Source organism: Aethalodelphis obliquidens, unplaced genomic scaffold (assembly GCF_003676395.1).
Source record: "Aethalodelphis obliquidens isolate GAN/ISIS:26980383/991018 unplaced genomic scaffold, ASM367639v1 scaffold5, whole genome shotgun sequence".
In the NCBI taxonomy this organism is placed as follows: Eukaryota; Metazoa; Chordata; class Mammalia; order Artiodactyla; family Delphinidae; genus Aethalodelphis; species Aethalodelphis obliquidens.
Window position 1 is genome coordinate 17,573,800 of NW_020837949.1, and position 27,071 is coordinate 17,600,870.

The 27,071-nt window shown below is 43.9% G+C and overlaps 1 protein-coding gene across 2 annotated transcripts in view; it reads left to right on the forward strand.

Annotated features, from left to right (window-relative positions):
• The window catches only part of LOC113618068 (solute carrier family 23 member 1-like), a 57,594-nt gene that overhangs the window by 16,579 nt on the left and 13,944 nt on the right, over positions 1-27,071 (forward strand). The window contains exons 2-7 of one of the 2 annotated variants that reach the window (XM_027101822.1): positions 1,665-1,805; positions 4,826-4,983; positions 15,841-16,000; positions 23,852-24,033; positions 24,957-25,077; positions 26,168-26,324. In XM_027101822.1, coding sequence (XP_026957623.1) covers positions 1,665-1,805; positions 4,826-4,983; positions 15,841-16,000; positions 23,852-24,033; positions 24,957-25,077; positions 26,168-26,324 — 919 coding nt within the window. Of the gene's footprint in view, positions 1-1,664; positions 1,806-4,825; positions 4,984-15,840; positions 16,001-23,851; positions 24,034-24,956; positions 25,078-26,167; positions 26,325-27,071 lie in introns of those variants that run through there. The other variant, XR_003431876.1, reaches the window with a different exon arrangement.

Below are 27,071 nucleotides of genomic sequence, written 5' to 3' on the forward strand. Positions count from 1 at the left end.
TGTTCTGAGGCCCAGGAGCAATGTGACTCTGCGGAGCTGTGCTGTGGTTGGCTCAGTCCACCCATGGTCAGCAAGCCTGACCACGGCCCTGGGCTCCTCCGGCTGCCTGGAGGCTCAGTGTGCTGGGCCATTTTCTCCATCACCAGTGATGTGCGCCCCGAGTACTGGGAAGGAACTAGGATCGGATTTGCCAGTGCCCTACCCCATGGAGGAGGAGGACTGGCTCAACTATGAAGTAGATGTTATTGACATTTCTGTTGTATAGATCAGAAAAATGAGGCTTAAAAATATTAGTAATTTGCCCAAGTTTGGTAAACTATATAGCCAGTAAGTTGGAGGAGAAGGTCTACGATTCAAAGTTAATTGGGGGTTAAACTGGTACGAATATAACTTGACTATTGACCCTAGAGCATTCTGTATGCCCTGCACTTATTTACATTTGTGTTATATCTATTCATTCATCCATACACTCAGACTGTTCAGACTGAGCGCACAGACTATTCTAGAAGCTGGGACAAAAAGAATAAGGCACAGTGAATGCATTCTAGGAACTCACACCCCAGCAGAAGAGATGGATAAGGAAACAGTCCATCCATTATAATCAACATGCTGTGATGAGGGCTTTGGCGCAAGGCTGGCCTGTAGGAGCGTATGCAAGGGCAGCTACACCGTTCTGGGCCAGAATCCCCATTTACCTGCCCATTTCCTGACCGTGGAGTTGACCCCCATTCCCTCCTCCACAAAGTTTCTTCTCTACCAGGGCTTCAGGCAAGGCACCCACCTCTCTTGATTGGCCCCAGACTGCATGTGGAGGTCTTGCTGCAGATGTATAATATAGAAAATCACCGGTCTTTTGACCTAGAAATCCCAAGCAGGCCAGCAGTTATCTCTGTCCCATCGCTCTTGCCTCTGGAAAGCTGTGCATCTGTCTGGTTGAAATCAGAAAGTGAAACTGAGCAGGACCCTAGGGGGCTCCTGGGCACGGAAGCCTTTCCGTGTTCCCAGTTCCTTGTTCGTAGGGAACAGACTCCAGCTTCCATGACCTTCCCTGAGTCCCAAAGGACAGATTCAAACAGTTGCTAATCAGGGAAGGGAGGGGTTGCAGAGACAAGGGAGGAGCAGCCAAGAAACCATAGTGCAGCCTTGGGACAGGCTCCTGGTTCCAGGGTCCTGGTTCAGCCTCAAGGGATACACATAACTGTATCTTCTGAGCTCTTTATAGAACTAAAACCCCCAATAAATGGAAGATGTCAGCATTCTTCATTCCAGCTTAAAGGAACCAGAGAAGAACAACCTCCTTCAAGAAGACCACCTGAGGCCAGATTAAAAGAACCACAGAAACTCATCAGATTACCTGAGATCAGATTAAAGGAGTGCAGGCCCTGCACACACCCTAATCTTATCAGCAAATCCACCTTTGAACCGTTGCTATAAAACTCCTCACCAGATCCTCCCAGGTTGGGACACACAGTTTTTTAGGGCAGGAGACCACTGTGTCCCCCTTTGCCTAGCAAAATAATAAAGTTATTCTTTTCTAATTCACCCCAAACTCTGTCTCTGAGATTTGATTCAGTACCAGTGGACAGAGGCCGAGGTTTCGGCATCAAAAGTCCACTGGATTCCTCTTGAAATGCTCAAATGTGTTCTTCTCTTGTTCTCAGCAGAAGGGTGATGGTGTATTCAACTCCCATGAAGGTGGCCAAGGCAGGAAGAAGGATGGCCAGCCTAGGGGTCTCAGCAGTAACCTGGCTTATAGCATCCTGGATATCCCACCATGGTATCTCTGTATCTTCTTGGGAGTGCAGGTAATGCCACCCATAAGCACTGGGTTCGAAGAAGCTCTGCCTCAAAAGGCACATGAACACACACTCAGGTCAAATTGCTGATATTCTTGGCTTCCATGTTGTTGATATTCTTGCCTTCTATGTTGTTGACCTCCAGGGGGCTCAAGGCTCCTCCAGTCTCTCTTTCTCTCAAGGAGTTTGGGGGTGGGGCGTGGAGTTAAGGGAGGATTCTCCCCCATGCTGAGCTAATAGGTCACATAAAGGACACCCAACATTGTGGTGTTGGGTTTTTTTTTCAAGATACCAATTATAATTTGTTTGGCAACAACTAAAGAGTTTGATAACCAATGCTTGGGGAATATTGGGAAACAAGCACTCTCAAACACTTTTGTTGGAATGTTATTTGGTGCAACTTTTCTGTGAACATGTAAAACATATATATTGTTTAACCCAGTCCCTAATGCATAAGAATTTCTCTGTAGGGAATACCCCAGTGGTCCAGTGGTTAGGACTCTGCGCTTTCACTGCTGAGGGCGGGGTTCAGTCCCTGGTTGGGGAACTAAGATCCTGCAAGCCGTGTGGCACGGCCAAATTAAAAAAAAAAAAGAAGGATTTCTCTATAGATATGCTGGCAAGACTCATTAAGGTAAGTACAAAGATGTTCTTCTTTTGGTAATAGTAAAATCACAACAAACGAACAAACAAAACCCTAGAAACATCCCCAGAATATCCATCTTAGAGAACTGTGGCACATCCTAACAAGTAATTTTTTTATGTAGCTGTTAGAAAGAGAAAGATGTATCTACCTTGCAGTTAAAAAATGATCACCAATATATATTAAGTGAAAAAAGCCAAGTAAATAACTGTGTATAATGTGATCTTTTTTTGTGTTAAAAACTAACAAACAAAAGAGAGATAGAACAATAGAAATAAGTATATGTAGTAATTTTGCATGTTTTGAAGAATTCACAAGAAACTAATAGAGGTATTTAGCCTTGGGAAGAGAAGCTAGGAAAGGAAGGGTGGCTTTCAACTTTCGCTATTTATTTTGTAACTTTTGTAGCTTGAATCTTCTAATCTTATAGATGTGTTTCTTTTAATTTTACAAACAGTTCAATGTGGGGTACCAGGGATGGGATACACTTTTTTGTTAACTTCTCTGTGCTTTTCTACAAAATAAGAGCAAATGTCATACTATTTTTAAAAATATTATTATGAGCCAATAAAATGGATAATGTAGATATTTTTATCATGAAAGGATGTTGAATTTTGTCAAATACTCTTTCTGCGTTTATTGAGATGATCATATGATTTTTGTCTTTAATTTTATTAATGTGGTGTATCATATTTTTTGACTTGTGTATATTGACCATTCTTGCATCCAGGGGTAAAATCCCGCTTGATTATGGTGTATGACCCTTTTAATGTGCTGTTGAATTCAGTTTGCTAGTATTTTTGTTGAGAATTTTTACATCTATATCCATGAAGGATATTGACATGTAGTTTTCTTTTCTTGTAGTGTCCTTATCTGGCTTTGGTATCAGGGTTTATGCTGGCCTTGTAAAATGAGTTTGGGAGTGTTTCCTCCTCTTCAGTTTTTGGAATAGTTTGGGAAGGCTTGGTACTAATTCTTCTTTAGACGTTTGATAGAATTCACCGGTGTTCCTGGGCTTTTCTTCATTGGAAAGTTTTGATTACTGTTTCAGTCTCCTCACTACTTATTGGTCTGTACAGGTTTTCTATTTCTTCATGATTCAGTCTTGGTAAGTTGTGTGTTTCTAGTAATTTATCCATTTCTTCTAGGTTATCCAATTTGTTGGTGTGTAATTGTTCACACTAGTGTTTATGGTACTTTGTATTTCTTTTGTATCATTTCTAATTTTATTTGAGTCTTCTCCCCTTTTTTCTGAGTTTAGCTAAGGGTTTGCTTATCTTAAAAAACCAGCTCTAGTTTTGCTGATTTTTTTCTGTTGTTTTTCATTTCATTTATTTCTGCTTTGATCATTGTTTTTTCCTTTCTTCTTCTAACTTTGGAGGTTGTTCTTCCTTTTCTACTTCCTTGAGGAATAAAGTTAGGTTGTTTATTTGAGATCTTTCTTTTTTCTTAATGTAGGCATTTATTGCTATAAACTTTCCTCTTAGAACTGCTTTTGCTGCATCCCAGTAGTTTTGGTATGTTTTGTTTCCATTTTCAGTTGTCTTAAGATATACATATATATATATTTTTGTGGTGCGCAGGCCTCTCACTGTTGTGGCCTCTCCCATTGCGGAGCACAGGCTCTGGACGTGCAGGCTCAGCGGCCATGGCTCACGGGCCCAGCCGCTCCGCGGCATGTGGGATCTTCCCGGACCGGGGCACGAACTCCTGTCCCCTACATCGGCAGGCGGACTCTCAACCACTGCGCCACCAGGGAAGCCTGTCTTAAGATATTTTTTGATTTCCCTTTTGATTTCTTCTTTGACCCATTGATTGTTCAGAAGTGTGATGCTTAAGTTCCACAAATTTGTGTCCAGTTTTCCTCCTGTTATTGATTTCTAGTTTCATACCATTGCAGACAGAAAAGATTCTTGGTATGGTTTCAATCTTCTTAAATTTGCTAAGGCTGTTTTGTGACCTAACATATGATCTATCTTGGAGAATGTGCTCAGGCCATCCTGGTCAATGGTCTTGCCCTCACCTTGTGCCTTATTTTAATAATGAGCCTCTTGCCTTGTTCTTGTTCTTAAGGTCCCCTCCTTGGTTCATGTTATATCCTCCTGTGCTGTGTCCCTGCCTTGATTTCTTACCTAGAACATCAGTTCTTGGCAGTAGGGTCCTGCCCTTGAACCCCAGACCTGCTGGCTGGGTCCCTGCTTCTTGCTGCCAGGGCTTCCTGGTTCCTTCCCACTGCTTGCCTGGATCTCGCTGCCTGTCGCTCAAGGCCAGGCTCCTCTGAGACCAGAGATGGAACTCTTGCCTCTGGCAGTAGGAATAGGAATGAAGGTAGAGTAGGCAACTACAGCATCTCCAAGCCCATCTCTTCTCTCTGCTCTGCCCACAGCACTTCCTCACAGCCCTGGGGGGACTCGTGGCAATTCCACTCATCCTGGCCAAGGACCTGTGTTTGCAGCATGACCCCCTGACCCAGAGCTACCTCATCAGCACCATTTTCTTCGTCTCTGGCATTTGCACTCTCCTGCAAGTAGTTTTAGGAGTCAGGTAGGTAAAACTCCTCCCCATGGATTTTGACTTTTTTTTAAAAATTTTATTTATGTTTGGCTGCATTGGGTCTTCATTGCTGCTGTGGGCTTTCTCTAGTTGTGGTAAGTGGGGGCTACTCTTTGTTGCTGTGCACAGGCTTCTCATTGCGGTGGCTTCTCTTGTTGTGGAGAATGGGCTCTAGGCTCGTGGGCTCAGTAGTTGTGGCTCATGGGCTCTAGAGCACAGGCTCAGTAGTTGTGGCCCACGGGCTTAGTTGCTTTGCGGCATGGGAGATCTTCCCAGACCAGGGCTCGAACCCGTGTCCCCTGCATTGGCAGGTGGATTCTTAACCACTGTACCACCAGGGAAGCCCTGGATTCTGACTTTTACCTGCCAGGGTAGCAGCAAGGTTTGCTTGGCTTGTAGCCTGAGATGAGTTACATGAGTGGCATGATAGAGGGAGCACAGGACCAGAACTAAGAGCCTGGGTTCAAGTCCTAGCTCCAGCACTTACTGTGTACATTAGCCAGGATTCTTGATTAAAGTAACACAAATAGCTACAGACAATTATGCCTGAAACCTTTTCTTTTGCAAATTACAAGGCATATGGCTAGTGAACACATTGCGGGGCCTCCTCCCTGGACTTCAGAAGGAGTGGTGCAAGTGAGGGGCCCTTCACTGGTAAATCTGCTTTGACCTAATCTGTGCCAGGTCTGTGCTCAGCCCTGGAGTTGCAGAGGAAAGTGTAAAACATTCCCTACGACGTGCTTCTGCCCGACCTGTCTTAAGAGAAAATGACTTGACAGGAAAAATTAATGTCCATTTATTCTTTTTTTCCCTTCCAGTTTCATTGAGATGTAATTGACAGACAGCATCGTATAAGTGTATGGCATAATGATTTGACTTACATACATCAAGAAATGATTAGCACAATAAATTAAGTGAACATCCATCATCTCATATAGATACAAAATTAAAGAAACAGAAAAAAAAATTTTTCTTGTGATGAGAACTCTTAGGATTTACTCTTTATCATTTATTTATTCTTTATCAATTTTCTGAATCAAACCACACAGGCGAAGGCTGATGCAAGGTAGCCAATTATTTCCAGGATAGGCTGTCTGTAGACAGCATCCAGAGAATATTCATTCCTTGTGTGGTCTTCTGGCCTAAACCAAATCAAAGGCACTTTCCAAAGTGCTTCTTTTGCAAGTCATTTCCAGGAGATATGCCAAAGCTTAAGTTCTCCCATTTTCTGTCGAGGAGAGGGGATTAGTGCCTGCATCTTTGTCAGGTTATTTCCCTTCTCTTTCTTCCTCCTTCTGTCACCATCTCTGAGAGCCAAGATTTCTTCTAAATCCCCCACCAAGGACTCAAAGAGGTATAGGGTTTGGTCTGGTCTCTTAGGCCCCTAAAATCTGGGACCCCTCCCAGAATCAGTCCCTGGAGTGTCAGATGCTGTGGTAGCATCAGAGAGGCCTTGCAGCCACCTGCCTGGATACCCAGGAGCAATCCCCCTGGCTGCCCCATGGAGAGTTACAAACACAAGGCTCTTCTGGATGGGGAAGCACCTCCTCTTAAACTGAGATGGTGTTCACTATAATTATGGAAAAACACTGATCTTGGAAACTGGGGGCCTGAATTCTAGTCCTGGCTTCTGTGCTGTGGGAACCTGCACAAGCCATTCACCCTCTCTAAGTCTCACTGTTCTCATCTGTAACATGAGGGAGTTGAAGTATGTTATATTTGTAAGTCCCTTCCATCTCTAATATTGTGGACACCTGTGATGCTGACAGAACAGATGATACAGTACCATATTCCTACTGGAATCTCAGTACTGAGAGTGCCTGTGGGCCTAGCCTTCTGGTAAACCCTGTGAGAGACACAACAAATCAGGAGTTAAGAGTTCAAAGAATCTATAGCCTAATTAAACATACAAAGAAAGAGGGAAATAAAATTAGGAAATAAAACCATGCTAATGTCCTTAAACTAAGGTGGGGACAGGAATACACTTGAGTTTGGTTCCACTCATGGAAATGGACTTCCTGCTCAGAGGCTAATGAGTACAGTAACTGCCTACGACATTAGAGATTATAAAACTAGCTGATAGCCTGTGAATCAAGTAGATTTGATTATTGATTATCTGATAACCAGTATTTAATTATGTACTTTTCTAGACTGCAAACAAAAATGCTGGTGCAGCAATGAGATTTCAGATCTTAATGATTAAAACCATCTTGAATAGTCAAAGGGAATGATGAGAGGTAAAAACAGCTTCCCTAATAAGAGCTAAAGAGCGTAGTGTCCATTGTGGGGTGGGCATCTGCAATCCTTGGCGGAGGGGTGGCTGCCTCCCTGGTGTGAATTTAGGGGTCTTGGGTGTGTCCCTCAAGGGCCTTCCTCAGTTAAGCGCTCAGTTCCAAAATTCATGTAAGGGCGTACTTCATTATCTGTTTCAAAAGAAAGCATTAAGTTTAAATGCAATCACTAGAGGAAATTATTATTGACTATGTGTAATTCTGGGTCTTAACTCCATCTCTGGAATTACTCATGATTTTTACCCGGGGATTTCTTTTTCTGGAGTGGTTTCAAGTGATAGATCTCCCTTTTCATTTTCCTGGGAAAGTCTCATGTGTGGAGCAAGTACTTCTGCCCAACGTGCATTCAAATCTGGCTTCTGTGTAGTCTTGCCCGAATCAGCCTGCCTGGCATTTGTCCTTTTCTTCCATGGACCTCCCTGCGGCCAAGCCCTGATCTGTCCTAGCTCTGCATCTGTTACTGGTTCTGCAGAAAGTCCATGCCCATCGCCAGAGGTCTGCAGCCATCTTGCCCCTGCCCCATGGAAAACTAGGCACCAGATGTGCCATCGGAGTTCTGTCTGGAACAGAAACAGTGGTGGCTGTTGGCAAGTAGAAGAGTGACCTGGTAATCAGTCACATCAGAGGAGGGAGAGGGGATGATGTGTCCCAAAGAGGGGCCTGGTGCTGCTTCTTCCTCTGGGTTTAGGTTGGGTAGTTAACTACACGGAAGGTGCGGGACGTGCTTTCCTACAGGGTAGCAGGTTCTTACGTGCTTGGGGTAGGAAGCTCAGTAAAAAGATGAACACTAAGTGATCTTTGTCCAATAGTGAAGGAGCTGGGGCTCTGAAGGTACCCAGGGTTTCTCACAGCAGAGCGACCCTTTTAAGTTCAAGAATTCATCAATCCCATTCGACATTCCTGAGGCTCTGCTCCCCATTCTGAACTATTTCAAAGAAAATCCCTGTGACACCACCCTTTGCCAAATCATTGGATTGACTCCAAAAGGGAACATCAAAATGATGACACAGGTGAGGTTGGATTCCAGCAGCTCAAGCTCCAGATGTCTCTGTCCCCAACGGTTGACCTCTTCCCCAGAAGCCCCTCATGCTCTACATGTCCCAACCCCAAACCCCTTCTGGGGGCTCATCCTCTCCAGGTTCCTGGGTGCCCAAGCTGTATTGCCTTACCTAGGGGAGACTTAATTCTCCCTCTCCTTTCTACCCCTGACAATTTTTGCATTAATGTTATCTTGGAGTCCTCATGTGGTTTTTTTTTTGTTTTTTTTCAAATATTTTCTCTGCTCTTCATTTAAAAAATATTTATTTATTTATTTTAAGCTGTGTTGGGTTTTTTTGCTACGCATAGGCTTTCTCTAGTTGCGGCGAGCAAGGGCTGCTCTTTGTTGCGGCTTCTCATTGCGGTGGCTTCTCTTGTTGTGGAGCACGGGCTGTAGGGGCACAGGCTTCAGTAGTTGCAGCACGCGGGCCCTAGGGCACGTGAGCTTCAGCAGTTGTGGCGCATGGGCTTAGTTGCTCTGCGGCATGTGGGATCTTCCCCGACCAGGGATCAAACCTGTGCCCCCTGCATTGGCAGGCGGATTCTTAACCACTGTGCCACCAGGGCAGTCCCTCGTATTTCTGTGAAGAGGAAATTTTAAAAAATTTTACCAAAGCCATGATAATTAAATTAGATAATGTATGTAAAGTGCTTAGCTCAGTGCCTGGTATGTAAAATTTATTTTTCACACCAAGAAAAGGGTATTACCATAAACACAATTTTGCACCCTCCCTCCCTTTGTAAATTATTGAAAAAAATTTAAATGTGGTTAAAAAAACTCCTCCCCCTCCTTTTTAAACATACACAATACATTATAAATATCATTCCATTTCAATAAACACATTTCCACAATAGCACTTTTAGAAAAATATCACTTAGTATTCCATATTCTAGAGTACATAACATATTCTAGTTTAACCATTTCCTATTAAAGGACATTTAAGTTGTTTTGAGCTTTTCACTATCATAATAGTGACCAACATAATTCATAATTATGAGAGATATGCATCTTATGTGTACTGATAATCATTTATCTAGTTAAAGACAGAGAAGAGACTTGAAGAAGTGTTAAAGGTTATTTCTGGCTGGTATACATTGTATAGGAAAGGTATATATTATATGTGTGCTGATAAAGTTTATCTAGTTAAAGATTAAAAAAAGATGAGAACAAAATGTTGATGATTATTTCTGGGTTGTAGAATTAGGGTGATTTATTCTTTATATTTTTATTTACCATTAATTTTTCTTCAGAGTCCATGTGTTTCTTTATAACTGGGAGAAATGAAAACCATTTAAAAATTTTTTTTAGAAAAGTATCAGGGTATGTTTTGTGAGCCACACCCTTTGAATCTTTGCCTGAGAGCAAAAGTCCAGTAGGCTGCCCATTACCATCTTGGAAGGGGGCTTGATAGGTAAGGCTCAAGGCTACGGCCTTGAGACAACTTCCTAGATTCTTTGTCACTTCACCTGCTTTTATCTCTGTTTTCCCCAATGTGTTTCTCTGTGGAGGTCAGCATTAAAGCCATTAAAAAAAGAAAAAAAGGAGAGTTGTGCTTGTCTTTGGGGCAGATCAGAAGGGAGGACTGGAACAATGAGGGTGGGTGTCAAAGGTACACTCAAGGCAGTGGGTAGTGATGGGTTTAAAGAAGGCAGACAAACAGCCTTCCCTTACCAACCAGAGATCTCCCCCTTCCCCCCTTTCTTCTAGGCAGAAACAAGCACTCTCATTCCTCCAAGCTGATTATTTAGTTATTTTCCACCGTCTCTAATTAATGCACTTCTGTTTTAGGCACTATTGACTGAAGTGCCAATATGGATGACTATGATTTCATTTTCTTTCACAGCCCCTCACTCCCACCACATACAAGCATATTTTCCATCATCCTATTCTCATACCCTCCCAGCATAGGTCAATATTGAATGTACACATTATAATGACTGGGATGCTATTCAGAGCTGAATCACAAAGTGATTCCTTTCCTGCCCAACTTTTTGTTTTCCCTGAAATTAATATCTTTCTTTTTTTAAATATTCTTTAGTTTCTATCTGTTTGTTTTTAACTCAATGATAAACTCCCTGCCTGTTGCTAAATCTCTTCTTAATAATTTCATCACATCAGGTAGCCTATCAACTTCATCTTCTTGATGTACTACCTCCTGGGGCTCTCTGACTTGCTGAAGTCTGGAGCAGTCGCTGTCTGTGCCTGGTATACATTAGATATGTCATCCTGAGATGCCTCTTTACCCTTATTCTGGGAATTCCCTTCATGTCAGTTTTCAAGTCTAGATCTCTTGTTCCCATGTCTTCCTCTTTTTTTTGGTGGAACACGAACATGCAGTAGTTTCCTGAGAGAACACATGGGAGGTAAATTCTGTAAGACTCTGCATATGTGAAAATGTCTTGATTCTATTCTCATACTTGATCGATAGCTTGGCTGGGTATAAAATTTTAGGTTGGAAATGATTTTTTTTTCAGAACTTTGAAAGAATTGTTCCCTTGCCTTCTAGTTTCCAATGTGGTTTTAAGAACTCCAAAGCCTTATGTGACATTCCCCCTTCTGCTGCAGAATTTTGTACAGGCCCAAGTTGTGCTGAGTCTATTTATTATTTAACTGGGAGAGATCTATTTATTTATAGTGTCTAACATACAAGATCAACTATGATCATCCTATTGCTAAATCCAATAGACAACTGTTCAACTAGACTTGACTTTTGAGCTTCCATGTTGGTCTCTGCATCATCCAATTTTAGCAAGAATCTTGCTCAGTCACTGTAGCCAGAATCCCCACCCTCACTGTCTGATTGGTTTTCTCATTTTTCACTATCCACAGGTGATGTCTGTTCACCTTGGCCTGTTTTCAGCAAGAATCCTGTTCTTACCCCTGATGCTTCCTCTTAGTAACTTTCCATCCACTGAACCCCACCCTGCTCCTTGGCTATAAATTCCAAGTTTTCCTTGTCACATTGGGAGTTGAGCCTGATCTCTCTCCCCTATTACAAAACCCCATCGTAGTAGCCCCCCTTGAATGAAGTCTGCCTTAACGTCTTTAACAACCATCATGTATATCATCTTATGAAGTGTACATGAGAGCTCAGAGAGAAGGGTTGAAGCTTAACTTCCCAATACTTCCAAAAGGTTAGCTGTTTCTGTTTTATGGGCCCAAATGGAACTACTAAGAGATGAGAAAAATTCCCCACACAATCATTAGCATAAACTGTTGAAGAAGTTTGTCTTTCCACATGCCCTCTTATCAGTTCTTATAACAAACACACTTTTGCAATTTGGCCCAGTGACTCAGACTTTCTGATCAGGGCTCTGCACTTCCCAGCTTAGCCCTGCCACTGGCACCTGCCCCCAGCATCATTTTCCTCATACAGAGACAGTGCAGTATTGTCCTACCCAGCCTGAAGTACTCTTGGGATAATTATATGAAAATGCTATGTAGTTTTAAAATACTTTATAAACTTAGATGTTGATAGTACCCCCACGACACATTTCTGTGGCTTTGACAACCTAAAATATCAATCCTATCAAACTTCTAGGAGACATTCCTGAGACTGCAGATTTTGACATTTTACATGCAAGTTGTTGTTTTAAAAGAAAATGGTGGGGAGTTTTCTTCTTCAGACTTGAGTATACAGATGAGATGGTAAAGGGTGAAGGGAAGAGGAAGATGGATAGGGAAGGTCTTAGGAAACAAATCTTGGAGAACCAACCTGCAAGAAATGGGAATGCCAGACAAGAGCTTAAAAAAAAAAAGTCCATACTATAACATCTGTTATTTGAGGAAACATTAAGAAAATGTTTTGGTGTACACTACCTTTTCTAGAAGTAGCCACACATTGCAGAGGGAATAAAAATGAAAATTACTCTATTTATTGAGCTCTTCTCTTTCCCAGGCATTGTGCTAATCACTTACATATAGTTTATCTTCACAGCTACTCCTTGGGAGAGTAGTATTATCTTTATTTTGTCAAAGAGGACACTGAGGCTTGCAGAAGCTGGGCAACACACCTAGGTCACACAACTGATAAGGTAGAGCCTGATTCATACTTGCCTTTGGTCTACACCATGCTCTTAACTGGTGTTACAGGGCAATGGTGATAAGTAAGGAAACCCAAGCACTCATGCTGGTTAACTCTTAAGACCTTGGGCTCCAAATCCCCTATCTATAAAATGACAAGGCCAGGCTGAATACGCTTCAAATGGCTCTTCTATTTCTAAAATGTTGAGTTTTAAAAATCAACAATCTATGGTTTACAAGAGAGACATTTAAGTCAGAAGGCGTATGTATAATAATAGTGAATCATACTCATGGGAAAATTTTAAAAATAGGAATTACCATCATGCTAGCAGATGAAAGTAATTGTGAAATTAAAGCAGCACTGAGATACACATTAAGGTCACCATGAAAGGTAAAAGATACATGAAGCAGTAAAGCCTTGTAGTGATACTGAATGCACACGTCTTAAACATGTACCAGGAAAGTGCGTAATAGAAAAACTAGCAGAAATGCAAGAAATACATGTAGATCTCTCTCCCTCTCTTAAAAAGGTACCAATGAGAAGTTATGGGAAAGAAATGGGAATGCTAACAAAATGAGGTGGGGAGGGGGAGAGGAATGGATGGAAAATGGGATTGGAAGGTCTGAGTACAGAATAATGAGGGAAGAATTTATGGATACATTGTGTGAATCTAAAGGTAGCACATAAGAGTACTCTCCAGGGCTTCCCTGGTGGCGCAGTGGTTGAGAGTCCGCCTGCCAATGCAGGGGACACGGGATCGTGCCCCGGTCCAGGAAGATCCCACATGCCACGGAGCGGCTGGGCCCGTGAGCCATGGCCACTGAGCCTGCGCGTCCAGAGCCTGTGCTCCACAACAGGAGAGGCCACAACAGTGAGAGACCCGCGTACTGCAAAAAAAAAAAAAGAGTACTCTCTAGTAAATAAATGGAAAAAATTCATCTTGCTCTTGAACATAAAAGGTATTCTTAGCAATTACAAAAACATAGAGGGAATTCCCTGGCAGTCCAGTGGTTGGGACTCAGTGCTTTCACTGCTGTGGCCCGGGGTTCAATCCCTGGTTGGGGGACTAAGATCCTGCAAGCTGCGAGGCGTGACCAAACAAAACAAAAAGGTAGAAAGTCCATATATCACATTATCCCAACTACATATAATAATCTTGAAAGGAACATGAACAGATTTAGAAAAGTGCTGAGCTACTTGAAAATTTTGAAGTGCTCCCTTAAAGAAGTTCTAAGTTGGGGATGAATTCCTGCATATAATAACAAAAAACAGTTTTTTCAACAAACATAAAGCTCACCATCATAAAAATTGTTATAAATATATTTTGACAGTATCTGTGTAACGAGTAGACAGTTTATAGACAAGGAAAAACATAAAATGACACGAATGAGTGCACGTCTATTATGACTTAATGAAATACAAATTAACATTTGTTAGGGTTTCGTTATATACCTGTTAAACTAAAAAAATAAAATAAAATAAAATGAGAAAACCCAACGTTCGTAGGTTTTTGCAACACTAGGCTCAGTGCTGGAGAGATGGAAAAGAAAAATAATCATCCCTGACCTCATGGAACCCATTAATACTGAAATGGCTGCGGCAATGGTGGCATAGTAATGGTGGAGTGCTTTTAAGCAGAGTCATAAGGTGTTTAAAGAACCCCTGAGAGTCAGTTACTATAAATGATTAGTTTGTTAGTACAAGAGCTAACAGAGAAATGTGTAGAATATAAGTGGTGTTTTGTTTCAGTCACCATGGTATCCCCAATACCTGGCGACCAGTGCCTCTCACAGAGCAGGTCCTCAATAAATATTTGTTGAATGAATGAAATGTGCATATGGAATTACAGCAAAAAATTAAAACACAATTCTTGTATTATATACTCTGTACATATGATATGCAAAGATTTCTATGTTCATTTTAAAAGCTCAAAAGGATTTTGCAGTGATATAAGTATAGCATGTTTCCCTTCTCTGTCAAGATACTTAGCTTCATAAGTTCTATGCATTTTAATTGAAGTATAGTTAATTTACAATGTTGTGTTAGTTTCAAGTGTACAGCAAAGTGATTCGGTTATACAAATATACATATATATATATATGTATGTGTAGATATGTACATATATACTTTTTCAGATTCTTTTCCATTATAGGTTATTATAAGATATTGAGTATAGTTCCCTGTGCTAGTGCTATACAGTAGGTCCTTGTTGTTTACCTATTTTATGTATATTAGTGTGTACATGTTAATTCCAAACTCCTGATTTATCTCCCCCGCTTAATTTTTTAATTAAAAACATTATTCACACATACCCATTCCACCACCCATATGTTCCTGCCCTGTGTGTGCCATATATTCCAATCTGTTTTGGAACCTTATGGGTCTAGATTTATGAATCTAGATTACTTGTTCTCAGCCCTGGTTGACATTAGAATCACCTGGAGCTTTAAGCCCTCCCCATGCCTGGCTGCACCCTCTTGACAAGCCCACTAACTCATCTGAGGGTGATACCCAGGCATTGCTGATTCCTACTTTCAGCCCACTTAGGCAGCAAAACTTTATATTTTCATTAAGTAAAATGTGTTCAATCTTTCTCAGAAATAACCCTTTAAGCTGTCTTCATGGAATCCTGAGTTCAAAAATAGCCTTCTAGTATTGTTAAGAAAAAGTACCTAAACTGGGTGTGCTATAGTGACAAATGCAAGCACGAGGCCGACGTCCCTTTGTTCCACCCCCCACCCCAAATTCTAATATGCAGGGCAAAGAGACTAGGTGAGCCTTGATAGCTTCTGACCTTCTAGTAAGAGAGGGTTATTGGAGGTTGACTTACCAGGCTACATTCACCTTGAAGGGAGACAAGTCAGATGGGCTAGAAGTTCTGCTAGAAGTTCTCACAGAGGCCAGAGTGAGACACCAACGAGGAGGGAGAAAGACGTGGGTGGGGGATACGCCCTGATAATTGACCTCAAGCCTATTCAGTCCAGGTGATAAAAAGGAGCCTGAAGGTAGAGGTCTGGGATTGCTGTTCATTTCTGAAGAGGCAAAGGAATCTGGCCACCCAGATTCTAGGCTGTGCATCTCTTGTCAGTGGGTGGAACTCCACATGTGTGAGCTGTGCTTTGATCCTGGGGTCTGGGGAAGATTCTCTGGGACTGAGGAAGACAATGGCACCCACTCAACATGTTCCCTGAACTCTGTGCTACCCCCAAATCGTTTCCCAGCACCTGACTCTCTGCTCCTGGGCTTGTATCTCCAGGACTGGGGTTAGGTCTGCTTGCTTTCCCTCTCCACCTCTCCTACCCGTCCAAAGTCTGGCAGGGTTCATGGGTCTGACTTGGAGCTTGGCAGGAGTTCCCTGTAAACTGAGAACTGCAGGGGTCATGTGTTGCCTTGAAACTAAGGTAGGACTTGGGATTAAAAGGCCTCCACTGGGACCAGTGACAGACCAGCGCTTAAAGAGCTGATTGGTAACTCTCTCCTTTCCCCTCCTCCAGGCTGCCCATTCTCCAGGGAGGAACATTTGCTTTTCTGGCACCCTCCCTGGCCATGCTGTCCCTTCCCACCTGGAAGTGCCCCATGTGGACACTCAATGCCAGCCTGGTGAACACCAGCTCCCCTGAATTCACTGAGGAATGGCAGAAGAGGATCCGAGAGGTATTGGGGTGAGGGGAATGGGGTGAGAGGAATGGAGTGGTCCTCAACAGGGGCTCCTGAGTTGATTCATTTGTTCAACATTCATTGTTCAACTCATTGCTGAGCAAGATTCCAGGCTTTAAGATACTTGGCCCTTGCTTAATTCAGTTTTATCATCCAGGGAAAGAAATTAGTGGCCTTGAAGCAGGCTCTGAAGTTTGGCCATGCTCCAGGTTGGCTTATCTAAACAATAGATAAGGAAGCCAGCACACAGGATTCTTGGCAGAGAGCATAGCCATACCCTCAGGGACAGTAGACCTGCTAGCATCCAGACCCCAACATCCTCACCTGACCTCCTACGTGAGGGGTCAAGGACGGCCCATGGGTGGGGTACTGTATGAGAGAGTGAAGGTCACTTGAGATTTCTAGGAAGCCCAACCAGCTTCCTCCCAGCTTGACCTTAAATATGTAGGCCTGGAGTGAGGCTAAGGACCACCTCCTCTGGAGCAGGGACAGTTACACAAGCACCGTATGGTACTGGGTTTCCAATACAAGGTAGTTTGCTCAGGCATGAATCCAGCTTTCACTTAATGTCTTCAGCACTAACTCACTAGAACTGGACCAAGGACATTCCTGAACTCAGGGCTATGGACCTAGAGCAGAGTTTGTTCCCTAGATATCCTTAGGAGTTAAGCTAGGAAGCCTTAGCCCAGCCAGGGTCCATCCTGCACCCCACCCAGTCCATGTTCAGCATCCTCACAGCCTCATGGCTGCAATAAGGGTCACATCTGCTGTATATGAAAGATAAAGAAAGAGGGAAGACAGAGGAAACATGGTAACAAGATTCCTATTCTTACCCAGATTTGACCAATGAGAAGGAGTAGAATTGACAAAACACTCCAGTGGGGGTGAGGGCTGGGGCGGAAGGACAATGGTGTAAGTCCTAAACTGATTCCAAATACCTGAGAACCAGGAGTGCTGATGTCTGGGGGCAGGAGAAGGTGGATGACTCAGCTCAAGCAGAGCAAATTAGCTCTTCTGCTTTATGTGAGGCCCTCAAAGGATTGGATGGCACTCACCCACATTGGGTAGGGCCGTCTGCTTCCTTCAGTTCACACCAATTCAAATGCTAACCTCTTCTGGAAACATCCTCACAGACACACCCAGAAAAAATGTTTTGTCAGCTATCTGGGCATCCCTCAGCCCAGTCAAGTTGACACATAAAATTCACCATCACTGTATGTTATGTGTATGTTCAACTTTAGTAAACACTAGCAAATACATTTGCAAAGTGTATGTTCCAATTTACACTCCCACCAGCAGCATGTGTGAGTTCCATTTACTCCAAATTCTCACCAACATTTTCTCTTTTTCATTTTAGCTGCTCTGCTCAGTGTATGATGGTAAACTTGTATCATTCTTTTATGATGTTATTGAATGATTTAGAGTTAACTATAAATGTCTGTCCTCATCTTGTAGGTCTATTTGACCACCTGGGGTCATTTTTGTTCCTATGCTTACCACATTAGCTGGTGACTAGAGGTCAATATCCCAATATAGACTTCGTTATTTATCATTATTTCCATGACTTTCATTGAGTATCATGTAAATGACCTATGAATTAGTCCATGACCCATTTTAAAGTTCAAACAACAGACCGTGTCCTAAATATGCCAGCATCATAGTAGCTTTGGCTACTTTCACAGTGTTCATTCCTCATTGTCCATCCAGTTCAGCACAGTATACTCTGGGTCTAGTTTTATTAGATGTGTTTCAGTTTGGTAGAATCAACTCTGATGCCAGCATCCCTCATTCCAGATTGAAGACGTATCTAGAAATATGGCTAAGAAATCATTTTCTTATTTCCAATATTTTAAATGCAACGGGCAAAAGTAGCATTATTCAATACCATAATTTGGTAACTCCAGTTCTTCCTGCCGCCATCTTTCTTTCTGCCCACTGTGAGCCTTTCTTAACCCATTTCCTTGCTCCTGTTGGAAGAGGAGGTGCTGAGTCCTTCTCTGCTAGCCTTTAAATAGTGGGCAGGAAAAGTAACACTGTTAAACCCTCCTTGTGTGTCCTTCCCCAGCGTACTTTCAAATGATTTAATAAGTATATTGTCACGGTAGCCTCTCCACTGGGTAGGATGCATCCTGAAAAACACCACACTTTCCAGTCCGGCCCATAAATACCATCAGAATTCCAACAAGTCAAATTAAATTGATTCTTATTATTCCTATCTTAGGGAACACAACCAAATCCCTAGTCCTGGGAAAATAGGGTTTCTTTACCTTCTCATTTCCCAATCTGTCCGTTGCAAACTGCTCCACTAGTGACTCAGTTTAGTGCCCCACTTGTAGCTTGATCTTACACTATCCTGCCCTGCAAAGCCAGCCCTTCGTGCCTTTGTCACCCACATTTTGTTGCTTCAAGCACACGTTCTAATTTTGCAATAATTTCACTCCTTTGGAAAGTGACATGAAATATGAAAAGATCACTTGATACTGTATTTCTTGGTCCATTCCTGTCTTGTTCATGCTGTGAAAAGTGATCCTTGAGCTGTTTGATATATAAGTTGATCTTCATGCTGGTGGGCAATCTGAGTTGCTAGTCTCTTTATTGTAGCCTGCGCCAGGGCTTCAGTGGCAGGATAGGCAAAGCTCAAACCAGAAACACTGTCCATACCAGTTTAAAAAAATGTTAAAACCTCCCATGCTCTGTGGACTGTCCAGTACAGGCAGCCTGTCAGTTCTGTGATGGGCCATTTATCCTCATATTCTCCCACCAGAGGCACCTGTGCCCAGCGCTGTTGGCAATCTGGATCATCCTGGGCAACGCAGGTGACTTCAGAGAGAGATGGAGATTATGTAGTTTGTGAGCCCGCATATGCATGGCTTGTGGCCCGAGGTGTCATCTTGTGGGCCCTAATGACTACATTCAAAATCTTACTTCCCTCCTCTTTTTAAGACATAGGGGCATCTACATGAACCACCAGTATTTGAGATTTGACTATAAAGTCCTTTCCCATAAAAGGTGAAATTTCAGTAGCGCCTCTATGATGCACTTGCCAGACCAAACTGCTAGTCCATTGGCCACAGCCCGAGAACCTATAGAATTCTAAAGGGATGACTCTGGGGGTTTATGTGTGTACTGTCAGTCACATCACACACAGCTTGGTCCTTTGGCTGGACTTAGACTTGCCTTCCTTCCTCCATCAAGGTCCTTCTGTTGCAATGTTACACTCTTTCAGTCTCAGTCTTTCTCAGGTGGGTGAGCAGCACCTTTAGCAAGACTCCAAGCAGTGCTTTTTTTTTTTAATCAATTTATTTATTTATTTAAGGCTGCATTGGATCTTCGTTGCTACAGGCAGGCTTTCTCTGGTTGCGGTGAGCAGGGGCTACCCTTCGTTGTGGTGTGCAGGCTTCTCATTGCCGTGACTTCTCTTGTTGTGGAGCACAGGCTCTAGGTGCATGGGCTTCAGTAGTTTGGCATGTGGACTCAGTAATTGTGGCTCATGGACTCTAGAACTCAGGCTTAGTAGTTGTGGCGCACGGGCTTAGTTGCTCCGTGGCACGTGGGATCTTCCCAGACCAGGGCTTGAACCCGTGTCCCCTGCATTGGCAGGCAGATTCTTAACCACTGTGCCACCAGGGAAGTCCCCCCAAGCAGTGCTTTTTGAATTCAAAGATCCACATAGTGGGATCCAAGGCTCTGTTGTTAGAGATAGATTATCTCGTGAGGTAGTGTCCACCCAGGGGAGGGGGACTGTCACTTACTCATGGATCCTATGAACGCCTCCTTGTGTAACTGCCTTTTCTTTTCCTGAATATAACGATTTCCCTTTAATTAGCACATTCTGTTGATGATCCCCTGCCTTATTTGAATGTCTTTCTGACGTCACTCAAGATACCATTGGGATCTCTGATCTTGGAGTTATTTGGTGCCATTCAGTAGTGCTCTAATTCCACATAGTGCCCAGTAGCAGACGAGTTAGGAATGGTCCTTCAGAGGGAGAGTAGTTGAGTAGCTGCTCTGGGCCGCCTCCACACCAAATGCCCCACGCAGAGCTGAAGCGCCAGGCATCTGCCAGGGTCAGTCCTCATTCAGCATGGACAGAACCACTGACGCTTCTGGTATCTCAGGAGCACTGTGCTGGTCAGGACACCACTCTGAGACCAGTCTGAGCCATAACTTGTGAATTTCAGCCAGAACCTTCTGCTGTTCTTCCCTTTCAAAAACAGCCTTTCTGCATGTGGCCGTGCTCTGGTATACAGTCCAACAGTGCACCCAGATGTGGATGTACTTCAATGACCTATCAAGTTCTTGTGCTTCCTTGTTTTCTCAAGGTGGACCCAGAGTTAACAGAGGTTTTTAATGTTTAAAGAACTTTTCCATGTAGTTCCAGATATACCTAAGGATTTCATTTATACCTAAGGATTTAGATATACCTAAGGATTTCATTTGTCAAGCGGGTGGGCCCTGGATTTTTGCCAGGTCCGTTGGCCAGTCTTCAAATGCTGTGTGTTGTACCACCTTTTCCAAAGCAGGATGTATTTCTTCTTCAGTGCAGCCTAGTTTTATTATATCATCGATAACATGAATCACAAAATACATGTGGTCTGAGGTTTTGGGGGGTTTTGTTTCTGCTGTCCCCCAGGGAGCCAATACTTGGCTTTCGTAAATCCAAATTAAAACTAAGCAAAGAATAAGAAGTGGATTTTGTCAGCGAAAATTTAATTAACTATCAAGTTAAGAAGAAAAAATTGGAATTTTATTCGAGCCAAGCTGAGGATTATAAACCCAGGAAGCAGATTCTCAGGAAGCTCTGGGAACCCTTCCACCTGTTAGAAGTTGAAGGCACAGTCATATACATTTTTGAGACAAAGGATCGAACATCAAAATGACACACTGATACTTTACGTAAAGTCCACCAAGGATACATTGTCCAGATAAGCAGGTACAAAGCGAGCAGCCAGTCACCATGACCCCCTACAGAGCTGGGAGGGAACGCTGTTCTTTTAAGAAATTACATTGCTAGCATCAGAAGAAAGAAAAACAATTGATCTTTACGGTTGAGCAGGCCCCTTATCTTTGAGGAGCTCTGGTTAATGTGTAATGCAGGTTCACACTGCACAGTAGGGAGGGCGGAGGCCCAAACAAACACACAGAGAGAACTTTGTGTAATTTTTTTACTTGTCCTGCCTTAAAATATAAGTTTTATTTCATCAGTTTCCTTACCCTGCTCTGCTAGATGCCAGGGGCAGGATTTCCCTTCCACTTAGACCTACTGAGAACTGTAATTTTTTGTGCAGGAATCTCTTGCCTTTGTGCTATCCAAGAGGAAAGATCTGACAAGTTAATTCGTCTCTTCTCCTACCTAAGCACTCTGCTGCTCGAATTCTTCCTGTGTTCTCATGACCTGTCTGCCTCAACACTGCAGTGGTCTGAAGCAGTTACTTTGTGTTTTGAGGACACAGTATTAGTAGTGAGAGAGAATGTTGAGGGATGTTTGGGTCATGCTGTGCCTGCACTGAGCACAGGATCCCAAGTTACAGACACAACCATGTTTTTTAAATACATTTACCATTTATTTTTGTGCTTGTGAGTCCTCTAAAGCAGGAGTCAGTAAACTGTTGCTCTTGGACCACATCCAGCCTGTAATCTGTTCTTTACTGCCCACCAATTAAGAGTGGTTTTTACATTTTAAAAAGTTGTTTAAAATTTAAAAAAGAATGTGACAGAAACTGTATGTGGCCCACAAAACCTAAAATGTTAACTATCTGGCTTTTTACAGAAAAAGTTTGCCAACCCCTGCTCTAAAGCACAGGCCCCAGGGTGGGAGTTCTCTTGCCCAGACCTAAGACTGTATCCTCCACTATTTTTTTCCCACATTGCCTTCAAGTGTCCAACAGTGAGTACAAACCCAGAGTCTTATTTGTGGTATTTTAGCTCCATCTACTGGTCCAGTGTTTTTCACCAGTGCTGTAAACAAGGGAAAATTCTTTCAAGTTTCAATCTTCTTTTATTAATTGATGGATTGGTTTAATTCACTGGGCCAGCCTATTGGAATTTAAGGTAGAGTTTCCATGTTTCACTAAGTTAAATTTGTTCACACACATCTCAAGTCTTGAAGCCACCAGTGGTTAGCAGTCCAACTCTACATCACGATACTAGCCACAAATGAAAGTGAGGCAAATATAGGACCAATAGGGGTGTCATTACTTTCTGGGAGATAAGAAGCAATAAAGAGGACAAGTAAGTAATGATTATATTTTTAGAAAGTGGTGGTAGCAGAAAATGTAGAGAACTCTGGGAAGAGATGGCAAGCTCAGTTTTCAACACATTAGACCAACTTAAACTTCACCTTCCAGTATTATGGTGGTTTTAAATTTTTTATATCCTTGTGTATGCTTATGTATACGTGAAATGAATGACAGCAATGATAAAAAGGCTAGGTCGGAGAAATTAGGATTGCTTTGTTACTATAAAGTACTCACGCCACTCATGATGTGGTATAGTGTTATTTGAAAGTGAACTTGGGAGAATTCCCGGGTGGTCCAGTGGTTAGGACTGCACTTTTACTGCCAAGGCCATGGGTTTGATCCCTGGTTTGGGAACTAAGATCTGCAAGCCCTGTGGTGTGACAAGAAAAAAAAAGGGGGGGGGACTTGGATTAGCTGTAAATGTACATTGCAAACTCTAAAGGAAAAAAAAAAGGATAATGGTTATGCTAAGAAAGGAGAGGGGAAAAAAAGCTCAGTTAAAACCACAAAAGGAAGAAAACCAGTAGAAGACAAAAACAAATGAAGAACAAGGGCAACAAATAGAAAATAGTAATGGTTATGGTGGATATTAATCCAACTATATCAATAATCACTTTGAACGTCATTGGTCTAAAGGCACAGAGATTGTCAGAGTGGATCAAAACACAAGACCCAACTGTATGTTGTCCAGAAGAAACCGGCTTTAAATATAAAGACACATGTAGATTAAAAGTAAATGGATGGAGAAGAATATACCACGTTAACACTGATCAAAGGAAAGCAGGAGTCAGACTTCTTTCTTTTCAGGAAGAGCAGACTTCAAAGCAAGGAACATTTTCAGGGGTAACATGAATAACATCCATATTAGCAAAGTAGAAAAGGAGAAGTAAAGTAAAACTCAATCAGTCCAATAGATCAGGGGTTGGCAAACTACAGCCCGTGAGCCAAATCTGGCTAGTTGCCTGTTTTCTGTTTGTTTGTTTGTTTTTTTATAGCCCGCAAGCTAAAAATGGTTTTATATTTTAAATGGTTGAAAAAAAATCAAAAGAAGAATAATATTTTATGACATGTCAAAATTGTACGAAATCCAAGAATAATATTTTATGACATGTCAAAATTGTAGGAAATTCAAATTTCAGTGCCTATCAGTGGAGTTTTATTAGAACACAGTCAAGCTCATTTGTTTCCATCTTGCCTGGAAAAGTTTCAGCTGAGCCTGTACGGTCCACAGAGCCTCAACTATTCACTCTCTGATCCTTTACAGAAAAACCTTTGCCAACCTCTGCAATAGAAAGTAGGAAAACAGAGACAAATAAATCAGCAAGATGTTCAATACATAACTGGGTGATGCCAGTATTACGAGTCATCACATTATCACTGTGATCAATAGATAATCTTGAAATCTACTTCCTGAAAAACTTCACATTAGGTGAAAATGTCCAACAGACAGTTGGAAATAGAGGACTGGAGAGAGGAGTGAGGTCCGAGCTCACCTTCCCTCAGTTCCTCTGGCGTCCAGCTTTGCCCCTGCACTGCCTCTGAAGGTACCACCGATCTGGGTGGCCCCGCCACAGGCTCCCAGGTGCTGAGCCCCATGCTTCCTCTTCAGCTGCAGGGAGCCATCATGGTTGCTTCCTGTGTCCAGATGCTGGTGGGCTTCTCAGGCCTCATTGGCTTCCTCATGCGCTTCATCGGCCCCTTGACCATTGCTCCGACCATCTCCCTGGTGGCCCTGCCTCTCTTCGATTCTGCGGGCAATGACGCCGGGATCCACTGGGGGATTGCTGCCATGTAAGCACCCTCTGGGGAAGGTGGGCCATCTTTGGAGGAAGATTACCCAGTAAGAAGAGTGAGTCCTGGATATTGGCAAACTCTGGTGGTTTACAAATACTTTCACAAACATCATGATACCTTAAAAGCAGTGAAATGGCTACTTAGAATATATTATTACTATTTCTTATGTTGTCAGTCCTCACAGACAATAAGTTCATCACAGGCAGGGTATAAACATACTTAGCGTAGGGTTCACAGACAGCTGATGCTACCCGTCCCCTGCCTCCTAGGTTTTCACTGAGCAAATATTTGTAAACCTCCAGCACCTGGGAAGAGTGCAAAGACATGGCCCCAGCTCTCAAGCATTTTGTAGCGTAGTAGAGGGATAAGACTTGTGTCCAAGTGCCTGTGACACCAGGAGACAGTGATGAGAGTCACAGTGTGCTGGCTGGTTCAGGGGATGGGGTGGTGACAGCCAGCTTGCCGAGGGTGGGGGGTGGTGTCAGGAAGGCTTCCCAGAAAAAGAGGCCTTCAGCATTTAAACAGAGCTTTGAAGGGACTTGGGCAGGACCCTGGACACGCTCATTCACTCTGTCTGTTGTGGTCTGACCGCAAGGACCTGCAGGACCACCTGGGAGAGAAGGTGGCCTGACTCTGGCCTCACTGGCTTCAGTCTGGATCTGTGCAGCTGCCATGCTTATTTCTCAGGCCCCTGCCCACTGTTCCTCTTCAGCCACCAGCAGCCTCTGAAAGGGGCCTGCCCACCTTTTCAGAACTGGCAGGATGCTGCCTACACTGCAGAGCAGGGCCTAGATGGGGACCCTCCCAGCACAGCCACTGCCCCATAGTCCCAGAGACACGTGATGGCACGCCTTCCCGGACCGTCGCTCTCGTGATGAGCCCAAGTTTGCCAGGTTGGGTGTGGTTTGTTTCTGTTTCAGGACCATCTTCCTCATCGTGCTGTTTTCTCAGTACCTGAAAAACATCGCGGTGCCTGTGCCTGTTTACGGAAGAGAGAAGAAGTGTCACACCTCTAAGTTCTACCTGTTTCAGGTCTTCCCTGTAAGAAGTGCTCCCCACCCTCTGCCATTCTTAGTTGCCTCACCTGGACAGTGAGGGACAGCCTGTTGCTCTCCCAGATGGCCCCCAAGTCAAATGCTCTCCACCTGCAGCGGCCTCTCCTCCTGAGCCTCCCTTAATTGCCCCTTGGGTGGTGGGAGCCTTGGTGTAATGCCATCCCAGATCTTCCCTCATTGCTTCTCTCCCAGGAGTAGAGAACTCGCCCCAGGTTGCTGCCCTGGGCACTGCTGTGGGACAGTCTTCTCGTGTCCCTGGGCCGTCCTCATAGCATGGCACTGGGGGAGACAGCCAGGCTCACCGCTAACGGTGCAAAACTAAGGGCCAAGTTGCTTAGATCAGGTTCTTTCTCATTGGCTCCTGGATAATTCAGATCCTGCTGACAATGATGGTGTCTCCTTTTTCAGAGCCTTCTCTGTTGAATTTGCTCCACTCTGTCAAGTAGGTGCCATTGCCAACCACACAAATGTGTTTTCAGGTTCAATTTATCTGTGAAATACATTCTGCATTATAAAAAGTTACTTCCACATAGTGATCTCATTGATCCCTCAGCAATCCTGTAGGCTAATGGTTCAAAAGTTCGGTATGCATAAGAATCACCTGGGGACATTGCTAAAAATGCCGATGTCAGGGGTTCTACCATCAGAGATTAAAAGTCAGTATATCTGAGGACCTCACGGTATATCTGAGCCTCAGGCTCTGCAGAGCAATGGTTGTAATTCCATTGTACAGATGAGGACACTGAGGCTCAGGGAATTTGATCCAGGGTCATGGGACCAGCAAGCAATAGAAAGGGAGACTGCAATCCTTCTGACCCAGGCTGTGTCCACTTTCCTAGACATTTCTGCCTCTACTTGACACAAGGTCTCCCCACAGTTTAGTTTCTCTATTCCTGTAATGTGTTCATTATCCACTGACACAGCGGATTCCTGTTGTCACTGGAAGGGTTTGTAGCCCAACACTTCCTCATCTCAAAGAGCTTTCCCGACTCCCTCCTTCGCCCACCCTCTCTGGGAGGTGTGGGCAGGTGCAGGGGTGGGGCCCAGTGTGAAGGGCGCCTCCCTCCCTCCGGCAGGTGTTGCTGGCGCTCTGCATCTCGTGGCTGCTGTGCTTCGTGCTCACAGTCACCGACGCCCTCCCCTCGGCACCTGCAGCCTACGGGTACCTGGCCCGCACAGACACCAAAGGCGACGTCCTGAGCCAGGCTCCTTGGTTTCGCTTCCCTTACCCAGGTAACGAGACGCCGACGACTCCGGGGCCCATCTTGCCTGGGGCATATGCTTCCCAGGACTGCCCGTGAGGCTCAGGCACCAGAGGGGGAAGTGAGTAGAGCCGGGACGGGATCTCCTCCAAGGGATCTGGCAAGGAGGGACAGGCCACACGGAGTCCATATGAGACCCCTAAGAGAGGAAGGAGACCCTTGGGTGGTCCTAAGAATGCTTTGGGGGTGGTAGACCAAAGGTTCCCTCTCCCAGACCTACCTCCTTCCTGGCCCGCATGCCTCATCCCCTTCTCCACATTGCTCAGGCCCCATCCACTGGGGGTGGGGAAAGCACAGAGGGATCCTGACCTCTTAGCCAACCTTTGGGTCTCCTTGTGGAACTGGTGGATCCCACACAAGGGAGGCTTGGGACTGAATTAGAACATTTCTGGGTTGCTGGTCAAGGGCATCTCCTTTCCCTGCAGTTCTTGGCTCAGGGTGTGAGAATAATCACGTTCCAGTTGTAGGGGTGAGGAGGTCCTGGCCTCATGGACTGGGGAGCCAGGACCTCCCTGAGTAAGAATCCTGGAAGCCTTCAAAAGGCTTCAAGGCCTTCCCGGAAAGAGGCCCGGTTTCTGGTTCTTTTTGTGCACTGTGACCTCAAGGTCAGGGCCTCTGACCTACCCTCAGGGAGGCACGGGAGGGCAGGAGCCTGAGACAAAGCTTCAGGACAGCTGTTGGGTTGGAAGACATGTTGCCTGGTCTTTAAAGCCTTCCG